This window comes from Hyla sarda, chromosome 4 (genome assembly GCF_029499605.1).
Source record: "Hyla sarda isolate aHylSar1 chromosome 4, aHylSar1.hap1, whole genome shotgun sequence".
Classification (NCBI taxonomy): domain Eukaryota; kingdom Metazoa; phylum Chordata; class Amphibia; order Anura; family Hylidae; genus Hyla; species Hyla sarda.
This window is the reverse complement of record NC_079192.1, coordinates 61,420,660-61,444,272: the sequence shown is the minus strand read 5'-3', so window position 1 is coordinate 61,444,272 and position 23,613 is coordinate 61,420,660. Positions and strand designations below refer to the sequence as shown.

At 43.4% G+C, this 23,613-nt stretch overlaps 1 protein-coding gene across 1 annotated transcript in view; it reads left to right on the top strand.

Annotated features, from left to right (window-relative positions):
- The first annotated feature begins 203 nt into the window (after positions 1-203).
- Positions 204-23,613, top strand: part of DOCK5 (dedicator of cytokinesis 5) — a 146,206-nt gene continuing 122,796 nt past the window's right edge. Inside the window, 2 exon segments of the mRNA XM_056571148.1 lie at positions 204-474; positions 11,563-11,646. Of these exon segments, the coding sequence (XP_056427123.1) occupies positions 432-474; positions 11,563-11,646 (127 nt within the window). The 5' untranslated portion in view covers positions 204-431.

The following is a 23,613-nucleotide window of genomic DNA, read 5'->3' as shown; positions in this document are numbered from 1 at the left end:
CCACTCCTACCCCCTCTGCTGCACCTCCTCCTGCCCCATCTGCTGTACCAGTAACCACTCCTACCCCCTCTGCTGCACCTCCTCCTGCCCCATCTGCTGTACCAGTGACCACTCCTACCCCCTCTGCTGCACCTCCTCCTGCCCCCTCTCCTATACCAGTAACCACTCCTACCCCCTCTGCTGCACCTCCTCCTGCCCCATCTGCTATACCAGTAACCACTCCTACCCCCTCTGCTGCACCACCTCCTGCCCCATCTGCTATACCAGTAACCACTCCTACCCCCTCTGCTGCACCTCCTCCTGCCCCAGCACCCTCCCTGTGAGTCACAGAACATGGTGGAGTACAGTGAGCAGCAAGGGGAGGGCAGGAGCCCTGCACGTTAACTTCGCTGGTGCCAACTTTCACCCCCACTTGAAAACACCAATGTAACATGGCCCGCTGGATACCCACTAAGAGGGAGAAGTTCGGAGTGGGTGAGTATGCCTAAACACTTCTCTGCAGTCAATAAATCAGTGCATTGGGGGGAATCCTGTTTAGATTGTAAGCCTTGCAGACTAGCCCTGGTGTATGCCCCCACTGTAAATCCCCTTAACCCCTGCATACCCATAGAGAGAGAGTTGTGCCGACGTAGCAGAGCTGGATTCAGTTATGTCATTTTGCGGTTAGATTTAGAGTGCTAGGACACACTGAGCTCTGCTACATCTTCTCCTCTCTACAGGTTGTTGTAAAGTGTCTACTCCTGTATTATGAATCAGAATGTTGCCTTTTATGTTTTCTTTACCTATTAACAGGAGAGTAAACATTGCTGTTATCTCGGTAAACTCCACCTAAGTTGTCTGCTCCACGCTGTGTCCCCATAACGTGTCCCCATAACGTGTCCTTGCCGGTGTATTGACGAAAACTGTAGTTATATCCTAGATGAGGGAGGGAGGTGGAAGTGTAATTTCCTTTGGCTTGTGTACAGATTGTGTTGGGATGTACAGGGTTAATCCATAGTAGGCTCAGTTTATACCTTAGCTCAATGTTTGCCAACCAGGGTGCCTCCAGCTGTTGCAAAACTACAACTCCCAGCATGCCCGGACAGCCAATGGCTGTCCGGGCATGCTGGGATTTGTAGTTTTGCAACAGCTGGAGGCACCATGGTTGGGAAACACTGCCTCAGCTATATGCAGAGTATTCTAAGGGGTTAATCTCTTGCAGCCAGAGGCGCTGGTTTGCCTTGACTTTTGTCTGCCTGCTCCTCTGATCCCTTAGCAGGTGTAACGTGAGAGCCACGACCTGGAGATAATGGATGGACTAACTTCTGTAGAATTCAGGGGCAGTTTAATATATATATATATATATATATATATATATATATATATATATATATATATAGCAGTAATAAGACCTTATATAGTTATCAATAAGATCCATCCAATAAAGTTAGCAGGTTCCTAGGATTTGTCCGACCTGTTGACAGTTTGAGATTACCTTAAAGAAGCACTCCAGGAAACCATTTGTTTCATTACTGTAACTGGGTCATGTGATCACCAGCCTGACCCAAAGAAAATCACAGTGTTTAACTATTAGAGGAAGTAGTCAGCCCTGGGTCAACTGAGTGCCTGTGAACTACAGAATTACATAATCAGGTATAGGATTCCATCTGGTTGGTTAGAACCCAAGTTCTATCTGTATACTGCTGCTGCTGCTATCTCTGGGATCAGGATATATAGTAGTTATATACCTCGCCTCCCAGTTCTATCTGTATACTGCTGCTGACAACTCTGGGATCAAGATATATAGCAGATATGCACCTCCTGTCCAAGCTCTATCTGTATACTGCTATCTCTGGGATTAAGATATATAGCAGATATGCACCTCCTGTTCCAGCTCTATCTGTATACTGCTGCTGCTAACTCTGGGATTAAGATATATAGCAGATATGCACCTACTGTTCCAGCTCTATCTGTATACTGCTGCTGCTACCTCTGGGATCAGGATATATAGTAGTTATATACCTCGCCTCCCAGTTCTATCTGTATACTGCTGCTGACATCTCTGGTATCAAGATATATAGCAGATATGCACCTCCTTTCCAAGCTCTATCTGTATACTGCTGCTGACATCTCTGGGATCAAGAAATATAGCAGATATGCACCTCCTTTCCAAGCTCTATCTGTGTACTGCTGCTATCTCTGGGATTAAGATATATAGCAGATATGCACCTCCTGTCCCAGCTCTATCTGTATACTGCTGCTGCTATCTCTGGGATCAAGATCTATAGTAGTTATATACCTCTTCTCCTAGCTCTATCTGTATACTGCTGCCGCTGCTATCACTGGGACCAGAATATATAGTAGTTAAAAGACTCCCCAGTATACTGCTGCTTATTTCTCTATAGGATCGAGATATATAGTAGTTATACACGTTCCCTCTAGCTCTATCTGTATACTGCTGCTGCCATCTCTGGGATTAGGTTATATATTAGTTATACACCTCCCCTCCCAGCTCTTTTTGAATACTGCTGCTGCTATCTCTGGGATCCGAATATATAGTACTTGTAGACCTCCTCTCCCAGCTCTATCTGTATACTGCTGCTGCTATCTCTGGGATTAAGATATATAGCAGATATGCACCTCCTGTTCCAGCTCTATCTGTATACTGCTGCTGCTATCTCTGGGATCAAGATCTATAGTAGTTATACGCCTTTGATCCCAGCTCTCTGAATGCCGCTGCTGCTGCTAGTTATACACGTTCCCTCTAGCTCTATCTGTATACTGCTGCTGCCATCTCTGGGATTAGGATATATATTAGTTATACACCTCCCCTCCCAACTGTTTCTGAATACTGCTTCTGCTATCTCTGGGATCAGAATATATAGTACTTGTAGACCTCCTCTCCCAGCTCTATCTGTATACTGCTGCTGCTATCTCTGGGATCAAGATATATGGTAATTATACGCCTTTGATCCCAGCTCTCTTTATACTGCTGCTGCTATCTCTGGGATCAGGATATATAGTAGTTATATACCTCTTCTCCCAGCTCTATCTGTATACTGCTGCCGCTGCTATCACTAGGACCAGAATATATAGTACTTATAAGACTCCTCAGTATACTTCTGCTTATTTTTCTATAGGATCGAGATATATAGTAGTTATACACCTCCCCTCTATTATCTCTATCTGTATACTGCTGCTGCTATCTCTGGGATTTGGATATATATTAGTTATACACCTCCCCTCCGAGCTCTTTCTGAATACTGCTGCTGCTATGTCTGGGATCAGAATATATAGGGGGAGATTTATCAAAACCAGTGCAGAGGAAAAGTTGCCCAGTTGCCCATAGCAACCAATCAGATCACTTCTTTCATTTTACAGAGGCCTTGTTAAAAATGAAAGAAGCGATCTGATTGGTTGCTATGGGCAACTGGGCAACTTTTCCTTTGGACAGCTTTTGATAAATCTTTCCCATAGTACTTGTAGACCTCCTCTCTCAGCTCTATCTGTATACTGCTGCTGCTATCTCTAGGATCATGATATGTTTTTTATGTTTTTGCTGAGTACCCCTTTAAGCAGATGCATCATTAGTGTCTGAGACTGGTCTCCAATATGTGTCTTCCAAACCAAGAGCCTGTGTGTATGAGAGGATGCTGGGAGTTGTAGGCACTAGACATTGAATTCTCTGTATTGCCTGGTAAAGGTTAATTCCTGTCACCATACTTTTGTCCGTTCTGCTCTATCACAGAAGCGGAACGAGAGGGAAAAAAAGTGTCGCCAAACCCTCTGCACACCAGATTCTGACAGCAGCCAATGGCTCCCTATGACAATAATGGGGCCGGTCAGGTTTCTGTCATGGTGTCCGGCATATTGCCTAACAAACAAGGGCGGCACGCTGCACTTTTCTGTTTGGAAAATTTTGACGGAATCTGCACCCGAACCTCTAATACGGATGTGAACTAGGCCTTAAATGGGAAGAAAATGTGAGGGCTGAGCAGTCACAGGCAGGAGGTGGCAGACGCGGTAGGAAAATGAGATCATTGTCAGGACTCTGTTTTCTACCAAAAGCTTTTCACATTTTGTGCTCTCATATCCTAACAATAGGGAAAGTTGTGTGACAACCAATATGGCCGCCTGCTCCTGACTAGTTATTCGACTATTATATGACTTTCAGAATCCTCAGTTCCATTAGGGTCTAGTCACATTTCTGAATTTTTGCGTGCGGAATTCTGCTAGCGAAAATTCAGAAGTGTGAATGGGAGTGCGGAATCCCATAGAAGTCTATGGACTTTAATTTGAGGCAGAATTCCGCAAGTGGAAATTCTGCCGTGTGAATAGACCCTTTAAAGAGAATGAATCAGAGTTGTAATACCAATCGCAAACAGAGGACAGGTGGCAGCGCTGTTTTTGGAGAGAAAACTGTTATATTTTTCTAATCCTGTATATGTTTCTACCCCTTTATACATAAAAAAAAACTAAATGCCCCAAAAAACTCACTGTATGGCATTTTTGTGGGGCTAAAAATGCTGTGGCAAGATGGTAGCTAGGAGTCAATAGGAAAATATGAAACAACATACCCGTGAGGTGTTTTTATTTTAGTTTTTTTCACCCTTTAAGGGTACGTCTATATGGGCGGTTTTCTGCGAGTTTCCCGCTGCAAGTTTGAGCTGCGACAGATTACATTGTGTTCAAAAGGGATTGGCTGCGGAAATTTCACTGCGGCTCAAACTCGCAATGAGAAACTCTCTGTAAACCCGCCTGTGTGAATGCACCCTAATCCCTAATGACGTATTTAGACTCAGGGGCAGTTTTCCCAAATCACAGCATGCTAAGGGTATTGCATTTTTTTCCCCATGTAATCTTTACTTTTTTCCTCCTTGGGGGGGGGGGGGGGGGGAGGCAGAAAAAATACAATTTGTATTTAATATTGAAATTTTTCCTAGCTTTTTTTTATTTTTATTTATTTAGCATAATAATTGCCCATAATTGTTTGTCATATGGTGAAAGAATCACATGACTTCTAATGAAAAAAATGCATGTGATAAAACACCAAGAGATTTATCAAAACCTGTCCAGAGGAAAAGTGGCTGAGTTGCCCATAGCAACCAATCAGATCACTTCTTTCATTTTTGAAAAGGCCTCTGAAAAATGAAAGAAGCGATCTGATTGGTTGCTATGGGCAACTCAGCAACTTTTCCTCTAGACAGGTTTTGATAACTCTCCCCCAATATTTGGCAATAGTGGCAGATTTGCAGATTTTCGCAGACCCATTGTGGTATCAAAATCTGCTGCAGATTCAATACGTGTAAATCCACCATAAAGGGGTACTCCTGTTATGTAAATCTGGAACTCGCTGTGATTTCCAAAATGGGGCTATCTCTTAGTTTGGAGCACCCAGGCCCTCACCTTCCGGGATGTGCCGGTTTCGAGAGTGACTGCCCGCTACACCAGTCAGCGGCCGCAACAATTTGTCCCTCCACAGCCGGTGATTGGCGAAGTGGGCCATCACTCTTGAAACCAGTTTGTCTCGGAAGGTGGAGCCAAGAACACTCCCACGGACTACGGTGGCTGGGGGGGGGGGTCTCATTGGTTAAACTCCCCCATGATCATACACTTATCCCCAATAATGTGGATAGCGGATATGTTTTTAAAAAAAACAGACAACCCCTTTAAAGGGGTTGTGCGCTGACCTGCCTTTCGGAGCTCCGCTCGCAGCGTCCGGAAGTTCATTACTCCAAACGCTGTGTGCGGGCTTCTGTGTTCGCGGCCGCCCCCTCGTGACGTCACGCCCGCCCCCTCAACCAAAGTCTATGGGAAGGGGGCGTGACAGCGGATTTTTTTTTTTTTTAAATCAACTGGTGCCAGAAAGTTAAACAGATTTGTAAATGACTTCTATTAAAAAATCTTTACCCTTCCAGTACTTTTTAGCAGTTGTATGCTACAGAGAAAATTCTATATTTTTCGAATTTCTTTTTTGTCTTGTCCACAGTGCTCTCTGCTGACACCTGCTGCCAGTGTCAGGAACTGTCCAGAGCAGCATAGGTTTGCTATGGGGATTTTCTCCTGCTCTGGACAGTTCCTGATACGGGCTGCAGGTGTCAGCAGAGAGCACGGTGTGAACAAGACAAAAAAAGAAATTCAAAAAGTATAGAATTTCAGCTGCTAAAAAGTACTGGAAGGGTAAAGATTTTTTTTTAATAGAAGTCATTTACAAATCTATTTAACTTTCTGGCACCAGTTGATTAAAAAAAAATAATAATAATGTTTTCCATCGGAGTACCCCTTTTTAAAGTGGTTATTTAGGATTAGAAAAACATAGCAGCTTCTTCCATCCCAAAAAGAGCAAAGAAATTTCTTTCAGAAATAGCTCCACACCTGTCCCCAGGTTGTGTGTGGTATTACAACTCGTCTCCATTCACTTCAATGGAACTGAGCTGTGATACTACACACAACCTGAGGACAAGGATGGCGCTGTTTCTGTAATAAAGCAGCTATGGGTTTTTTCATCCTAAAAAAAACCCTCTAAGGACAACTCGAGGACATATATATTATATATATATATATATATATATATATATATATATATATATATATATATATATAATTTTTTTTATTTTTTATTATTTTTTTTTTATTTCCTGAAGAAAACCTGTAATATTAGACTATTGACACAGGACATATCTCGGCCCATGGATTGTCAGCCCCGCGTCTCGTCTTTCTCTGGCGGTGTAAAGTTCACAGGGCTTTCTTTTCTCTCGCACACAGTGATCGGGAAACTTGAGTCACTTCTATTCACCGCTCGGTTGTTTTTCACGTCGGCTTCCATTGATTTAGTAATAACGGCAATATCCTCGCCTAATGACTGCCAACACAGGAAGTTTTTGGCCGGTGTAATAACAATATAGAATAGAGTGGTGGAAACAAGGGAGGGGGGGGGGGCTGAGTGGCCGGCGTTCAGCGGGTGGAAGAGACTGTTATGATAGAAGATGCGGACATATTGATGTTCATAATAACAGCGCTATCTGTCTGCATCCTGCTGCCAAATTAAAGGGGAGCTCCGCTTTCAGTGAATAAAGCGTATTTTTTTATTTGTATAATGCAGCGTTTTCCAACCAGGGTGCCTCCAGCTGTATGCAAAACTACAACTCCCAGCATGCCCGGACAGCCGAAGGCTGTCCGGGCATGCTGGGAGTTGTAGTTTTGCATACAGCTGGAGGCACCCTGGTTGGAAAACGCTGGTATAATTAAACTTTTTCAAGATCTTTTGTGTGGTGGCGGGGTGTGTGGTGTGGGGCAGATGGCATTAACCCCTTTCGTGATGCCAGGGTGTGGTTTAGCCTATAACCACCCAAAGGTATACCGCTAGATCCTGGGCTAGGCATGGGGGCAATAAAGACTCCGACGCCAAGTTACGGACAACGTTAGACAGATGGTAAAGTCTATACAGTTCAGCCAGGGCCCAAGGAGGTGACCAGTGACGCAGAGACTTTAAGGGCTTGCTGGGACTTGTAGTAGGACTGGACAATTGAATGCAGACCACACTGACTTGACAGATGACAGGGACTGACTTGACTTGACTCATAAAGCTGTGACTTTACTTGACTTGATGGCGGCTGCAGGACTGGACTTTGAGGCCTCCAACACTCTGGACACACACACTAGACAGGACTGCACTGGACCTCAGCAGGAAGAGAGAGAGAAGCTCCAAGATAACGATTGCCGCCCTTCCCTTGGTTTTATAGGGGAGCTTAGCAAGGATCCCATAGGTCACTTGGGGGGTCACCTGATCACTAGTGCCTCCTGGGTAACAAGCACATGGTATTATATTTAAAGCAACAGTGTGCTAGTAATACAAACAAATATACAATAGTGGTTACACTGTAAGGGGGTCCCTGGGGACATGGAGGGACTCTTCCTGACAGGGCAGGCGAAATGTACGGAGACACACCATCCCATACTGGGCCACCACATTTGCTTGCTAACAGTGAATGGGAACCAATCTGTCATAATAGTCTCATTTGCTGACAGCAAGCAGAGGATCTAAACATAAAGGGGTTTTCCCATCGTGCTAATTTATCCACCATGTACAGGATAGGCCATCAGTGTCTGATTAGCTGGTTGGGGATACCTGGAACACCCGCCAACTACCTACAAAGGGGTACTACCTACGGGTGGGGGGGGGGGGTCCTACCTACAGGGGGAAAGCAACCTTCAGGGTGGTTCTATATACAGGTGGCAAATTCCTACAGAGGGTCATTACAGTGAGGACAATATATAGGGAAAATTCGGAAAAGGAACCCTACCCTGCAAACCCCGCTCACAGTAAACCACACCCATAATAGGCCACAGCATTTAGGTAGGTACCATCGGTCCTACATACAGGGGAGTAAACTCTTTACTGGAGTGTCCTACATTTGGGGTGCAAACTACCTACAAGGAGGTCCTACTTGCAAGGAGGTCCTAGAGAGGGGTCCTATCTACAGGAGGCAAACACCCTATGGGGGGGTCCTATATACAGGGGTTAAATTACCTCTGGGGGTACGCTACAGTGAGGACAATATATAAAGTGACTGCATTCAGAGGTGTAGCTTGTAGCTTCTGGGCCCCGATAGGGCCCCATATGCCAATTAAAATACTGGCATATGGGGCAGATGTGTTTTGGGGCCCCCTTAGGCACCAGGGCCCCGGTGTGACTGCTACCTCTATTGTTACGCCCCTGACTGTATTAGAGTTGGGGACCCTTCTGCAGATTTTGCATTGGAGTTCAGAATCTTCAGGTTATGTCTCTGCAGAGAGTCCATGGAATAGCAGAGACTTCCTCAGACCATGTGTGAAATTTAGCCCAAAAATTGAGGTCACATGTATAGGTAGTGAGAAATTCTGTGCAACCTGATCTCGCATTGTAGAGAACAAAAACTAAAGCGTCAACTAGAGGAGCAGTATTGGTTATTCGTTGTTTTGTATACAGCCCCTGCGCAGAATATAGCCCCCATGGGTACTGCTTTCCCTTTTTCCTGTGTTGCTAGTCTTTAAAGGGGTACTCCGGTGAAAACCTTTTTTCTTTTAAATCAACTGGTGGCAGAAAGTTAAACATATTTGTAAATTACTTTACATCTTAAATCTTAATCCTTCCTGTACTAATTAGCTGCTGAATACTACAGAGGAAATTATTTTCTTTTTGGAACACTGATGACATCACAAGCACAGTTCTCTCTGCTGATATTATGATTATAATAATAATAATGCTTTATTTATTGTTGTCCTTAGTGGGATTTGAACCAAAGTCCCCAGCACTGCAAGGCAGCAGTGCTAACCACTGAGCCACCATGCTGCCCTTAGAATACATCTGCTATGCACGGTTGCTAAAATGGACAGAGATGTCAGCAGAGAGCACTGTGTTCGTGATGTCATCAGTGTTCCAAAAAGAAAGGAATTTCCTCTGTAGCATTCAGCAGCTAATAAGTACTGGAAGGATTAAGATTTTTTTAATAGAAGTAATTTACAAATATGTTTAACTTTCTGCCACCAGTTTATTTAAAAGAAAAAAGGTTTTCACCGGAGTACCCCTTTAAAGACGGTCAGATGGAATATAGAAATACATAACTAGACCAGACCCAGGGCATAACTATAGGGGCTGTAAAGATAGGTGGAAGTCTGAAGAATCCTTGACCACATAAGAAGACCCCAGTATCATGGTACCCTGTTAGTTTTTGCATTTGGGTCCCAAGAGCTTCAAGTTATATCTGTAGTGTATCACATGGTTAAACATGAAAGCCATCAAAGATTATATATATAGATAGATAGATATTATATATATATATATATATATATATATATATATATATATATATATATATAATATCTATCACTATTTTTTTTGAAAAAAAAAATTTAAATTTTTTTTTGTTCCTTAAATCGGAAGCAGCTTGCAAAGGTTTTCAAATCAACTGGTGGCAGAAAGTTATACAGATGTGTGTATTACTTCTATTTAAAAATCTTAAAGGGGTATTCCAGGCAAAAACATTTTTTTTATAGATCAACTGGCTCCGGAAAGTTAAACAGATTTGTAAATTACTTCTATTAAAAAATCTTAATCCTTCCAATAGTTATTAGCTTCTGAAGTTGAGTTGCTGTTTTCTGTCTAACTGCTTTCTGATGATTCACGTCCCAGGAGCTGTGCAGCTCCTATGGGGATATTTTCCCATCATGCACAGCTGCTGTGACGTGACATCCTCATTGAGCAGTTAGACAGAAAATGTCAGAAGCTAATAACTATTGGAAGGATTAAGATTTTTTAATAGAAGTAATTTACAAATCTGTTTAACTTTCCGGAGCCAGTTGATATATAAAAAAAAAGTTTTTGCCTGGAATACCCCTTTAATCCTTCCAGTACTTATCAGCTACTTATGTATTCTCCAGAGGAAGTTGTGTAGTTCTTTCCAGTTTGACCACAGTGCTCTCTGCTGACACCTCTGTCCAAGTCAGGAACTGTCCAGAGTAAGAGCAAATCCCCATGGCAAACCTCTCCTGCCTGGACAGTTCCTGACATGGACAGAGGTGTCAGCAGAGAGCACTGTGGTCAAACCGGTAAGAACTACACAACTTTCTGTGGAGCATACAGCTGCTGAGGAGTAGATTTTTTTTTTTTTAATAGAAGTAATTTACAAATCTGTATAACTTCCTGCCACCAGTTGATTTGAAAACATTTGTTTTCCACTGGAGTACCCCTTTAAAGGCTCCATTAACATCACATCAACATTAGTTTTCCAATATATACTCTGGAATATCTGCTGAGCGGCCATACACCATAGTCTTCTTATGTCTACGTTTTGGCCTGATTATGACCATATAAGTCTTATTTGCAGGACATAGAGGGAGATTTATCAAAACCTGTGCAAAGGAAAAGTTGCTCAGTTGCCCATAGCAACCAATCAGATCGCTTCTTTCATTTTGCAGAGGCCTTGTTAAAAATGAAAGAAGCGATCTGATTGGTTGCTATGGGCAACTGGGCAACTTTTCCTCTGGACAGGTTTTGATAAATCTCCCACATAGTTCACAGGTTGGAGATCACAAGATAGGAGAGCACTTGCCGACTAAGGCCCATGGTCTGTGGCAGTGGTCTGCAAACTGTGGCCCTCCAGATGTTGCAAAACTACAACTCCCAGCATGCCCGGACAGCCGTTGGCTGTCCGGGCATGCTGGGAGTTGTAGTTTTGCAGCATGTGAATGTCCACAGTTTGGAGACAGTTGCTCTAAACAATGAAGGTTCTTCTTAAATAGGTACTCTAAGGACAGCCAACGTGCTGGTAGTTGTAGTTTTGCAACATCTGGAGGGCCACCGTTTGGAGACCACTGCCATAGACCGTGGGCCTTAGTCGACAAGTGCTGAGCATCCTGTGAGAACATATTCTAGATATCTTGGGTTTTGATCTCTCTTATTGTGAGGCTTGAGGACACATGTTGGAAGGAATAGGAAATGACTTCCAGATCGCTCTTCTTTGATTCCTTCCTTTCGTATGTATGAGGCTTTGTACCGCTCTAGTTAAATGTGACATTTCTTCTTTGTTTTTTGGGTTTTTTCAGCCATCTACAACTTCCAAGCAACACATGGAGAAGAGCTGAGCCTTCAGGTTGGAGACACGGTGCAGATCTTTGAGACGTACGAAGGTGAGAGCGCCTGCTGGTTCTCCTAGTTCAGTCTTTAAAGGGGTACTCCCATGGAAAACTTTTTTTTTATTTAATCAACTGGTGCCAGAAAGTTAAACAGATTTGAAAATCGTTTCTGTTAAAAATTCTTAATCCTTCCAGTACTTTTTAGGGGCTGTATACTACAGAGAAATCCAAAAAAGAAATGCATTTCCTCTGATGTCATGACGACAGTGCTCTCTGCTGACCTCTGCTGTCCATTTTAGGAACTGTCCAGAGCAGGAGAAAATCCCCATAGCAAACATATGCTGCTCTGGACAGTTCCTAAAATGTACAGCAGAGGTCAGCAGAGAGCACAGTGGTCATGACATCAGAGGAAATGCATTTCTTTTTTGGATTTCTCTGTAGTATACAGCTCCTAAAAAGTACTGGAAGGATTAAGATATTTTAATAGAAGGGATTTACAAATCTGTTTAACTTTCTGGCACCAGTTGATTAAAAAAAAAAAAAAAAAAAGTTTTCCACGGGAGTACCCCTTTAAAGTGCACGTACTTTACAGAATGCAGAATGAATGGGGAAAACTGGCAGATTGGTTGGGGTCTGGTCCCTGAGACCTTCACCGACCCTGAGAACAGAAAAGTGAACTTGGAAGCAGCTCGGTGCTTGGCAGTCTTTAGAAGCCCCATATAGAATGAATAGACATATTATATAGACCTTTGGCCTCTATTCTTGGGATCCGTGGGGGTCTCAGCAGCAGTTGAACCCCCTACAATCTGCTAGATATCCCTTATCAGGGCAGGACTGGAACTAAAGTGCAGCCCTGGCACACAAATCCTGCATAAATCCAGAAGCAGTTGATGTATTTTATGACTATAGTTATCACACTGCATCCTGTGAATATAATAGTGTCACACACTGCATCCTATGAATATACAGTAAGTGTCACACACTGCATCCTGTGAATATAATAGTGTCACACACTGCATCCTGTGAATATACAGTAATAGTGTCACACACTGCATCCTGTGATTATAATAGTGTCACACACTGCATCCTGTGAATATACAGTAATAGTGTCACACACTGCATCCTGTGAATATAATAGTGTCACACACTGCATCCTGTGAATATAATAGTGTCACACACTGCATCCTGTGAATATACAGTAATAGTGTCACACACTGCATCCTGTGAATATAATAGTGTCACACACTGCATCCTGTGAATATACAGTAATAGTGTCACACACTGCATCCTGTGAATATAATCTAATAGTGTCACACACTGCATCCTGTGAATATAATATACTAGTGTTACACACTGCATCCTGTGAATATAATATACTAGTGTCACACACTGCATCCTGTGAATATAATAGTGTCACACACTGCATCCTGTGAATATACAGTAATAGTGTCACACACTGCATCCTGTGAATATAATATAATAGTGTCACACACTGCATCCTGTGAATATACAGTAATAGTGTCACACACTGCATCCTGTGTATATAATAGTGTCACACACTGCATCCTGTGAATATACAGTAATAGTGTCACACACTGCATCTTGTGAATATAATATACTAGTGTTACACACTGCATCCTGTGAATATAATATACTAGTGTCACACACTGCATCCTGTGAATATAATATAATAGTGTCACACACTGCATCTTGTGAATATAATATACTAGTGTCACACACTGCATCTTGTGAATATAATATACTAGTGTTACACACTGCATCCTGTGAATATAATATACTAGTGTCACACACTGCATCTTGTGAATATAATATACTAGTGTTACACACTGCATCCTGTGAATATAATATACTAGTGTCACACACTGCATCCTGTGAATATAATATAATAGTGTCACACACTGCATCCTGTGAATATACAGTAATAGTGTCACACACTGCATCCTGTGAATATACAGTAATAGTGTCACACACTGCATCCTGTGAATATACAGTAATAGTGTCACACACTTCATCCGGTGAATATAAGTGTCACACACTGCATCCTGTGAATATACAGTAATAGTGTCACACACTGCATCCTGTGAATATAATAATGTCACACACTGCATCCTGTGAATATACAGTAATAGTGTCACACACTGCATCCTGTGAATATAATAGTGTCACACACTGCATCCTGTGAATATACAGTAATAGTGTCACACACTGCATCCTGTGAATATAATAGTGTCACACACTGCATCCTGTGAATATACAGTAATAGTGTCACACACTGCATCCTGTGAATATAATAGTGTCACACACTGCATCCTGTGAATGTACAGTAATAGTGTCACACACTGCATCCTGTGAATATAAGTGTCACACACTGCATCCTGTGAATATAAGTGTCACACACTGCATCCTGTGAATATAAGTGTCACACACTGCATCCTGTGAATATAAGTGTCACACACTGCATCCTGTGAATATAAGTGTCACACACTGCATCCTGTGAATATACAGTAATAGTGTCACACACTGCATCCTGTGAATATAATAGTGTCACACACTGCATCCTGTGAAGGTACAGTAATAGTGTCACACACTGCATCCTGTGAATGTACAGTAATAGTGTCACACACTGCATCCTGTGAATGTACAGTAATAGTGTCACACACTGCATCCTGTGAATATACAGTAATAGTGTCACACACTGCATCCTGTGAATATAATAGTGTCACACACTGCATCCTGTGAATATAATAGTGTCACACACTGCATCCTGTGAATATAATAGTGTCACACACTGCATCCTGTGAATATAATAGTGTCACACACTGCATCCTGTGAATATAATAGTGTCACACACTGCATCCTGTGAATATAATAGTGTCACACACTGCATCCTGTGAATATAATAGTGTCACACACTGCATCCTGTGAATATACAGTAATAGTGTCACACACTGCATCCTGTGAATATAATAGTGTCACACACTGCATCCTGTGAATATACAGTAATAGTGTCACACACTGCATCCTGTGAATATAATTGTGTCACACACTGCATCCTGTGAATGTACAGTAATAGTGTCACACACTGCATCCTGTGAATGTAATAGTGTCACACACTGCATCCTGTGAATATAATAGTGTCACACACTGCATCCTGTGAATATAATAGTGTCACACACTGCATCCTGTGAATATACAGTAATAGTGTCACACACTGCATCCTGTGAATATAATAGTGTCACACACTGCATCCTGTGAATGTACAGTAATAGTGTCACACACTGCATCCTGTGAATGTACAGTAAGTGTCACACACTGCATCCTGTGAATATACAGTAATAGTGTCACACACTGCATCCTGTGAATATACAGTAATAGTGTCACACACTGCATCCTGTGAATATAATAGTGTCACACACTGCATCCTGTGAATATAATAGTGTCACACACTGCATCCTGTGAATATAATAGTGTCACACACTGCATCCTGTGAATATAATGTAATAGTGTCACACACTGCATCCTGTGAATATACAGTGAGTGTCACACACTGCATCCTGTGAATATAATATAATAGTTTCACACACTGCATCCTGTGAATATACAGTAATAGTGTCACACACTGCATCCTGTGAATATAATAGTGTCACACACTGCATCCTGTGAATATACAGTAATAGTGTCACACACTTCATCCTGTGAATATAATAGTGTCACACACTGTATCCTGTGACTATATAGTAATAGTGTCACACACTTCATCCTGCGAATATAATAGTGTCACACACTGTATCCTGTGACTATACAGTAATAGTGTCACACACTGTATCCTGTGACTATACAGTAATAGTGTCACACACTGTATCCTGTGACTATACAGTAATAGTGTCACACTGCATCCTGTGAATATAATATAATATAGTCACACACTGCATCCTGTGAATATAATATAATAGTGTCACACACTGCATCCTGTGAATATAATATAATAGTGTCACACACTGCATCCTGTGAATATACAGTAATAGTGTCACACACTGCATCCTGTGAATATAATATAATAGTGTCACACACTGCATCCTGTGAATATAATAGTGTCACACACTGCATCCTGTGAATATACAGTAATAGTGTCACACACTGCATCCTGTGAATATAGTAGTGTCACACACTGCATCCTGTGAATATACAGTAATAGTGTCACACACTGCATCCTGTGAATATACAGTAATAGTGTCACACACTTCAGCCTGTGAATATAATAGTGTCACACACTGTATCCTGTGACTATATAGTAATAGTGTCACACACTGCATCCTGTGAATATAATATAATAGTGTCACACACTGCATCCTGTGAATATAATATAATAGTGTCACACACTGCATCCTGTGAATATAATAGTGTCACACACTGCATCCTGTGAATATACAGTAATAGTGTCACACACTTCATCCTGTGAATATAATAGTGTCACACACTGTATCCTGTGACTATACAGTAATAGTGTCACACACTGTATCCTGTGACTATACAGTAATAGTGTCACACACTGTATCCTGTGACTATACAGTAATAGTGTCACACTGCATCCTGTGAATATAATATAATATAGTCACACACTGCATCCTGTGAATATAATATAATAGTGTCACACACTGCATCCTGTGAATATAATATAATAGTGTCACACACTGCATCCTGTGAATATACAGTAATAGTGTCACACACTGCATCCTGTGAATATAATATAATAGTGTCACACACTGCATCCTGTGAATATAATAGTGTCACACACTGCATCCTGTGAATATACAGTAATAGTGTCACACACTGCATCCTGTGAATATAGTAGTGTCACACACTGCATCCTGTGAATATACAGTAATAGTGTCACACACTGCATCCTGTGAATATACAGTAATAGTGTCACACACTTCAGCCTGTGAATATAATAGTGTCACACACTGTATCCTGTGACTATATAGTAATAGTGTCACACACTGCATCCTGTGAATATAATATAATAGTGTCACACACTGCATCCTGTGAATATAATATAATAGTGTCACACACTGCATCCTGTGAATATAATATAATAGTGTCACACACTGCATCCTGTGAATATAATATAATAGTGTCACACACTGCATCCTGTGAATATACAGTAATAGTGTCACACACTTCAGCCTGTGAATATAATAGTGTCACACACACTGTATCCTGTGACTATATAGTAATAGTTTCACACACTGCATCCTGTGAATATAATATAATAGTGTCACACACTGCATCCTGTGAATATAATATAATAGTGTCACACACTGCATCCTGTGAATATACAGTAATAGTGTCACACACTGCATCCTGTGAATATACAGTAATAGTGTCACACACTGCATCCTGTGAATATAATATAATAGTGTCACACACTGCATCCTGTGAATATACAGTAATAGTCACACACTGCATCCTGTGAATATAATAGTGTCACACACTGCATCCTGTGAATATACAGTAATAGTGTCACACACTGCATCCTGTGAATATAATAGTGTCACACACTGCATCCTGTGAATATAATAGTGTCACACACTGCATCCTGTGAATATACAGTAATAGTGTCACACACTGCATCCTGTGAATATACAGTAATAGTGTCACACACTGCATCCTGTGAATATAATAGTGTCACACACTGCATCCTGTGACTATATAGTAATAGTGTCACACACTGCATCCTGTGAATATAATATAATAGTGTCACACACTGCATCCTGTGAATATAATATAATAGTGTCACACACTGCATCCTGTGAATATACAGTAATAGTGTCACACACTGCACCCTGTGAATATACAGTAATAGTGTCACACACTGCATCCTGTGAATATAATAGTGTCACACACTGCATCCTGTGACTATACAGTAATAGTGTCACACACTTCATCCTGTGAATATAATAGTGTCACACACTGTATCCTGTGACAATACAGTAATAATGTCACACACTGCATCCTGTGACTATACAGTAATAGTGTCACACACTGCATCCTGTGAATATAATGTAATAGTGTCACACACTGCATCCTGTGACTATACAGTAATAGTGTCACACACTGCATCCTGTGACTATACAGTAATAGTGTCACACACTGCATCCACTGCATAGGAGGATTGGCCTGTACTAAATGAATGGCTCATCTCGGTGTTGTCCAACCTATGGGTCTCCAGCTGTTGCAGAATTACATCTCCCAAGTTGTAGTTTTGTAACACCTGGAGATCTCCATTTTGGGGAACATTACTGTAGCTGCCTGTCAGGGTGTAATCTGCCCCAGCAGCAGTGGAGGGATCTACTGTGTGTTCTGCCCTGCCGACATTTGACCTTTGACCTCCCTGTCTGAGCACTGTCATGCTTCCTACACCCAAAGAAAAATTAAAACTCACTCACAACCAGACCGCGGCCCCTCTGCCAGCACCAGCTTTTGCGAGAAGCAAGAGGATGATGGAGAAGGGAACAGGAGCCCAAATTCTTCTGTAGTTAGTATGGAAGGTCCTGTCTGGGTTAGCATCGGGACTTTGCGTGCTGGCAATGGTCAGTGCGGTGTCACTGTGTGTGATGAGTTGCGGTGCCAGCCTACACTCCGCACACAAATTTGCCTGTCCTTCTGCCTAGCTCTGCCATCCTACAGATAGCGGGTGGCCCATTGACTGACCATTTGGGCGGCCCACTGGGAATCTGCCCCGGCTCACCTGATTGCCAGGCCAATCCCCTATACTCTAGATATGGGATGAATCTTAGAACTGTCCAAGGCATTTGCTATACAGTTCCCGTGTACGGTTTCAAGGTAAAAACCATACGGAACGATAAAGAAAACCGTATGCATTGACTTAACATTGTAAATCGTTTGCCAAACGCATCATCCGGTTTAGTCCGTTTTGCGTCTTATATGGTTTTTTTTTTTTACCCGTACCCAAAACCGTAGTCTACCATGTTTCTTGGTCTGGGTGAAAAACCGTATTAAACCGTATACGTTTTATTTATTTATTTATTTTTTAACAAGGGAGTCAATGGGAACCGTACAGAACTGTATGTGTGTACGGTTCCATTCGGTTTTGACCATAGGGTTTTTGACTTTGCACAGTTTTTATTTTTTCTTGGAATTTCAATCAAACAAGTGAAACTTTATTCAAAATGAAGTGAAAAGTTAAAAATGTATACGTTTTTTTCTTAAATAATGGATGCAACCGGTCATCATTTTTCAAACCGTATAAGGGTTGAAATTTGTACACACATTTTGATACAGTTTAGTCAGGTTTTGAGGAATCCGTTTTTCATCAAAAACCTGATACGGGAACTGTATTGCAAAAACGTGGCGTGCATGCAGCCTTATCCTACACTCCTTTGCTGATCCCACGATGTTTAGGTCGTCCTACACCAGATGTCTCAAACTGTGGCCCTCCAGATGTTGCAAAACTTCAACTCCCAGCATGCCCGGACAGCCGTTGGCTGTCCGGGCATGCTGGGAGTTGAAGTTTTGCAACATCTGGAGGGCCACAGTTTGAGACATCTGTACTAATCTATAGGCTGGGCCCCATTTGCAAAGTATAGGATGACTTATACGTCAACCTGTAGCTTGTTGACCATTGCATGGGCCAACTTAAGGGATTTAGGGGGAGATTCATCAAAACTTGTGCAGAGGAAAAGTTGACCAGTTGCCCATAGCAACCAATCAGATTGCTTCTTTCATTTTGTAATAGGCATTTGAAAAATAATACAAGCAATCTGATTGGTTGCTATGGGCAACTGGTCAACTTTTCCTCAGCACAGGTCTTGATGATTCTCCCCCTTAACCCCAAAGCCAATGGGTTCTAATGCAAACTCTATAACGTGCCCCTATGAACTTCTAAAGTGGGGCTTTGGGCCTGTTACAGATTTGGCATTAGGCACCAGGGCCTGTGTGTGACTACTTCCTCTGCACCCCCTATACATACGCTTTCGGATTTAGCTGTTCCCCTGGCCTCAGATCTCTCTTTTGGCATTGCTTCTAAAACTAATGGGAATGATTCTATTAATAATAGGGAAAAGTTTATTTTTGGAGTCTACAGAGAACCTCTCTGACTTTTTTTCTCTCGTGCTACTGAATGGGAATTAGTTTGGGCGTTTTAGTTCTCTGTCTTGGTCTGCACTAAAATGTCTGCCTATTCTTAGGTCTTGGCGTCTTTTGTCCTCCACTTTTGCAGCCAAATCTCGTTCCTTTGCCTCTTCCAGAGAGTATTTTGCAGTTTCTGGGTGACATATTTCCACATTAGTGCCACCCCCATGATATAAGATAGTGGGCGCCCCGCTCTATTTTGAATGGGGGGCTTCAAAATAGTAGCAAGGTTCACATGTGAGGTCACCAGTGCATATTTAGCCCCCTCTATGTAACATTTTTCATTTGTCCCTTTTGGCTGTGTTCACACAGTATATTTGTAGGTCTTTATTGAAGTGTATTACACTTCAAAATACACATTTTATGCACCATTAGGTTATTTATTTTTAACCTTTTACTTAACTTGTAGCTTCTTTTGATGTGTTTCTTACAATTTGCGCAGAATACACAACATAAAACAGTCTTCAACTAAGGTACAAAAAGGATTGCACATGTAGAATGGATGTATTTTTCTACTTCTGTGGTGACCCACGGTGATGGCGGTGTAGGTGGATGGGGCAAGATGGTATTAACCTCAGGGGCAAGGTGTTATTAACCCCTAATATTCGTGACGCCATAGTGTTTTTTTGGGTACCGGAACCATCCAAACAATATCTCTACTATTCCAATAGCTAGGCAGGGAAAATGAGAGTCCACAACCAGGTTATTGTTTAACGGAGGCTTTACTGAGGTCAGATAGGTGTTATTATCTTCACAGCTAGGCCAGAATCCCAGAGAGGTGGCCAGGAACACAGAAGGACCTCGCAGCTTGGTGGGACCAATTATACTTGTAATAGAATGGACTTGAGGCTTGACTAGACTGTAGGTAGTGACAGCAGACATAGACTTGACTTGCTGGAATGACTGTAGATTTGAGGCCTTCCAGGTACTGGACACTAGCACTGAGATCTGAGATGTTTGCTGGTCTCAGTAAAGTGATGGAAGAGAAAGAATTGTAGAGGTGCACCGAAATGGGAATTTCAGAACCGAAACGAAACCGAAATAAAAAAAAATGTCCGGCCGATACCGATACCGAAAATGACTTCTCCCTGTCTTCTGGTAAAATGCAGCGCTCCGCTCATTAGATTAGATTCCCCCACATTAGATTGCCAGCTCCCCCACATTAGATTGCCAGCTCCCCCACATTAGGTCGGGAGTTCCCCCACATTAGGTCGGGAGTTCCCCCACATTAGTAGGCAGCTCCCCCACAATAGTAGGCAGCTCCCCCACAATAGTAGGCAGCTCCCCCACAACAGTAGGCAGCTCCCCCACAACAGTAGGCAGCTCCCCCACAATAGTAGGCAGGTTCCCAAATTAGGTCAGCATTTCCCCCACAATAGTAGGCAGGTTCCCCACAATAGTAGGCAGCTCCCCCCAACAATAGTAGGCAGTTCCCACACAATATTAGGCAGCTCCCCCCAACTATATTAGGCAGCTCCCCCCACATTTTTAGGCAGCTTTCCCCCACAATAGTAGGCAGGTTCCTCACAATAGTAGGCATTTCCCCCACATTAGGTCAGCATTTCCCCCACAATAGTAGGCAGCTCCCCCCAACAATAGTAGGCAGTTCCCCCACAATATTAGGCAGCTCCCCCCACATTTGTAGGCAGCTCCCCCCCACAATATTAGGCAGCTCCCCCCAACAATATCGGGCAGCTCCCCCCAACAATATTAGGCAGCTCCCCCCACAATATTAGGCAGCTCCCCCCAACAATATTAGGCAGCTCCCCCCCAACAATATTAGGCCGCTCCCCTCCCCCCCACAAGATTAAGCAGCTCCCTCCCCCCCACAATATTAGGCAGCTCCCCCCCCCCCACAATATTAGGCAGCTCCCCCCCCCACAATATTAGGCAGCTCCCCCCCCCACAATATTAGGCAGCTCCCCCCCCCCCCACAATATTAGGCAGCTGCCCCCCCCCCCCCCCCCCACAATATTAGGCAGCTCCCCCCCCCACACACACACACACAATATTAGGCAGCTCCCCCCAACAATATTAGGCAGCTCCCCCCACATTTGTAGGCAGCTCCCCCCCACATTAGGTCAGCAGTTCCCCCACCCCACAGACATACAGCTTCCAGCCATATACAGTGTACGGCTGGAGGCTGTATGTCTGTACTGCTGCCCCCACAGTGTTCCGGTCACCGCTCCTCCGGCCCGGGTCACATCTACTGCTATGGCCTATGGACCATAGCAGTAGGTGCCTGGACCGGGGGAGCGGTGACCGGAACACTGAACAAGATGACGCGGTCACTTACCAGATCCCGGCCGGCGTGCGTTCTCCCGCGACGATCCTGCGGTCCTCCTGCGTCTCTATGGTTGTACGCACGGGACGTCAGTGACGTCCCGTGCGTACGACCATAGAGGCGAAGAAGCGAAGGACCGAAGGAGGATCGCGGGAGGACGCCGGGGAACATCCTTATGTTCCGAAAAGATTTTTCGGGACATAGGAATGTCCGGGATAGGATTAGGAATACTTCTTTTTATGTGCCCGGGCCGGCTCCAGTGTGTGGCTGCAGACGGGGGCCGACCAGAGCATATAAAAACTAATACTGTGTACTAAAAACCAGGGGCCTCCAGCTGTTGTGAAACTACAACTCCCAGCATGCCCGGACAGACTTTGCCGGTCTGGGCATGCTGGGAGTTGTAGTTTCACAACAGCTGGAGGCCCCCTGGTTTTTAGTACACAGTATTAGTTTTTATATGCTCTGGTCGGCCCCCGCCTGCAGCCACACACAGGAGCCTGCCCGGGCACATAAAAAGAAGTATTCCTAATCCTATCCCGGAGAGCGCAATCCCCCCCCCAGATGTTGCGGCCGGCCCCCCCTGCACCCCCCACGAGTGCCTCTGCCACTGGCAGTGTTTGTAACTTGTGCTGTGGGCGGGCAGGGGAGGTGGCTCATTATCGGCACTTTTTTTGTTGTTTCGGCATTTTGCCGAAATAGCTATTTTCGGCCGATATGTATCGGCCGCCGATATATCGGTGCATCCCTAGAATGGCCGCCACCTTATATAGAGGGGGGCTAAGCCAAAGCTCATTGGTCAAGCTGCGGGTCATGTGTTAAACTGGTGCCCTCTGGGTAACATGTGATAACATAAACATAACATGTGACATTTCGCATTTACTGGAGTCCTCCAAAGGTCCTTTATCCTATCTATACATTGACATACTGACTATTATCCTATTGCATTAAATAACACTATAATAACAGCAGGGGAGACACTGCAGGAGAGCCCCCAGGTCACCGAGGGACACCAGCCTGACAGGGCCTAAGTGTAGTGCAGGACCATGTCCTGTACTGGGACATCACACTTCTATTTTACACTGTTTGTAAACGTTAATGCAGTGTTTACCAACCATGGTGCGTCCTGCTGTCACAAAACTACAAGCATGCCCAGCATTCCTGGTGTGCCTCCTGGTACGTGTGCCACCCAGCTTTCCCAGTCTCCTGAAGAATTTACTAGACAGATATTCTCTTTAGGAGGCTGGGAGTGTACTGTAAGCTCTGCACTGTGTACTGCATGCCACCCAGTTTCAAGAGCTCAAATATTGTAGGAAAAACGGGCAACACTGGGTACTCCAAGGGCCTCCTTTACACCTTAAAACACTAGAGGAGATGGGCGACATGTGAGGGTGCAGACAGCACCAGCTGGGGCTCATCCAGTCTCTCACCAGTCTCTAACCAGGGCGTCTCCAGCTGTTGGCAAACTACAACTCCCAGCAAGCCCGGACAGCCAAAGGCCGTCTGGGCATGCTGGGAGTTGTAGTTTTGCAACAGCTGGAGGCACCCTAGTTGGGAAGCACTGC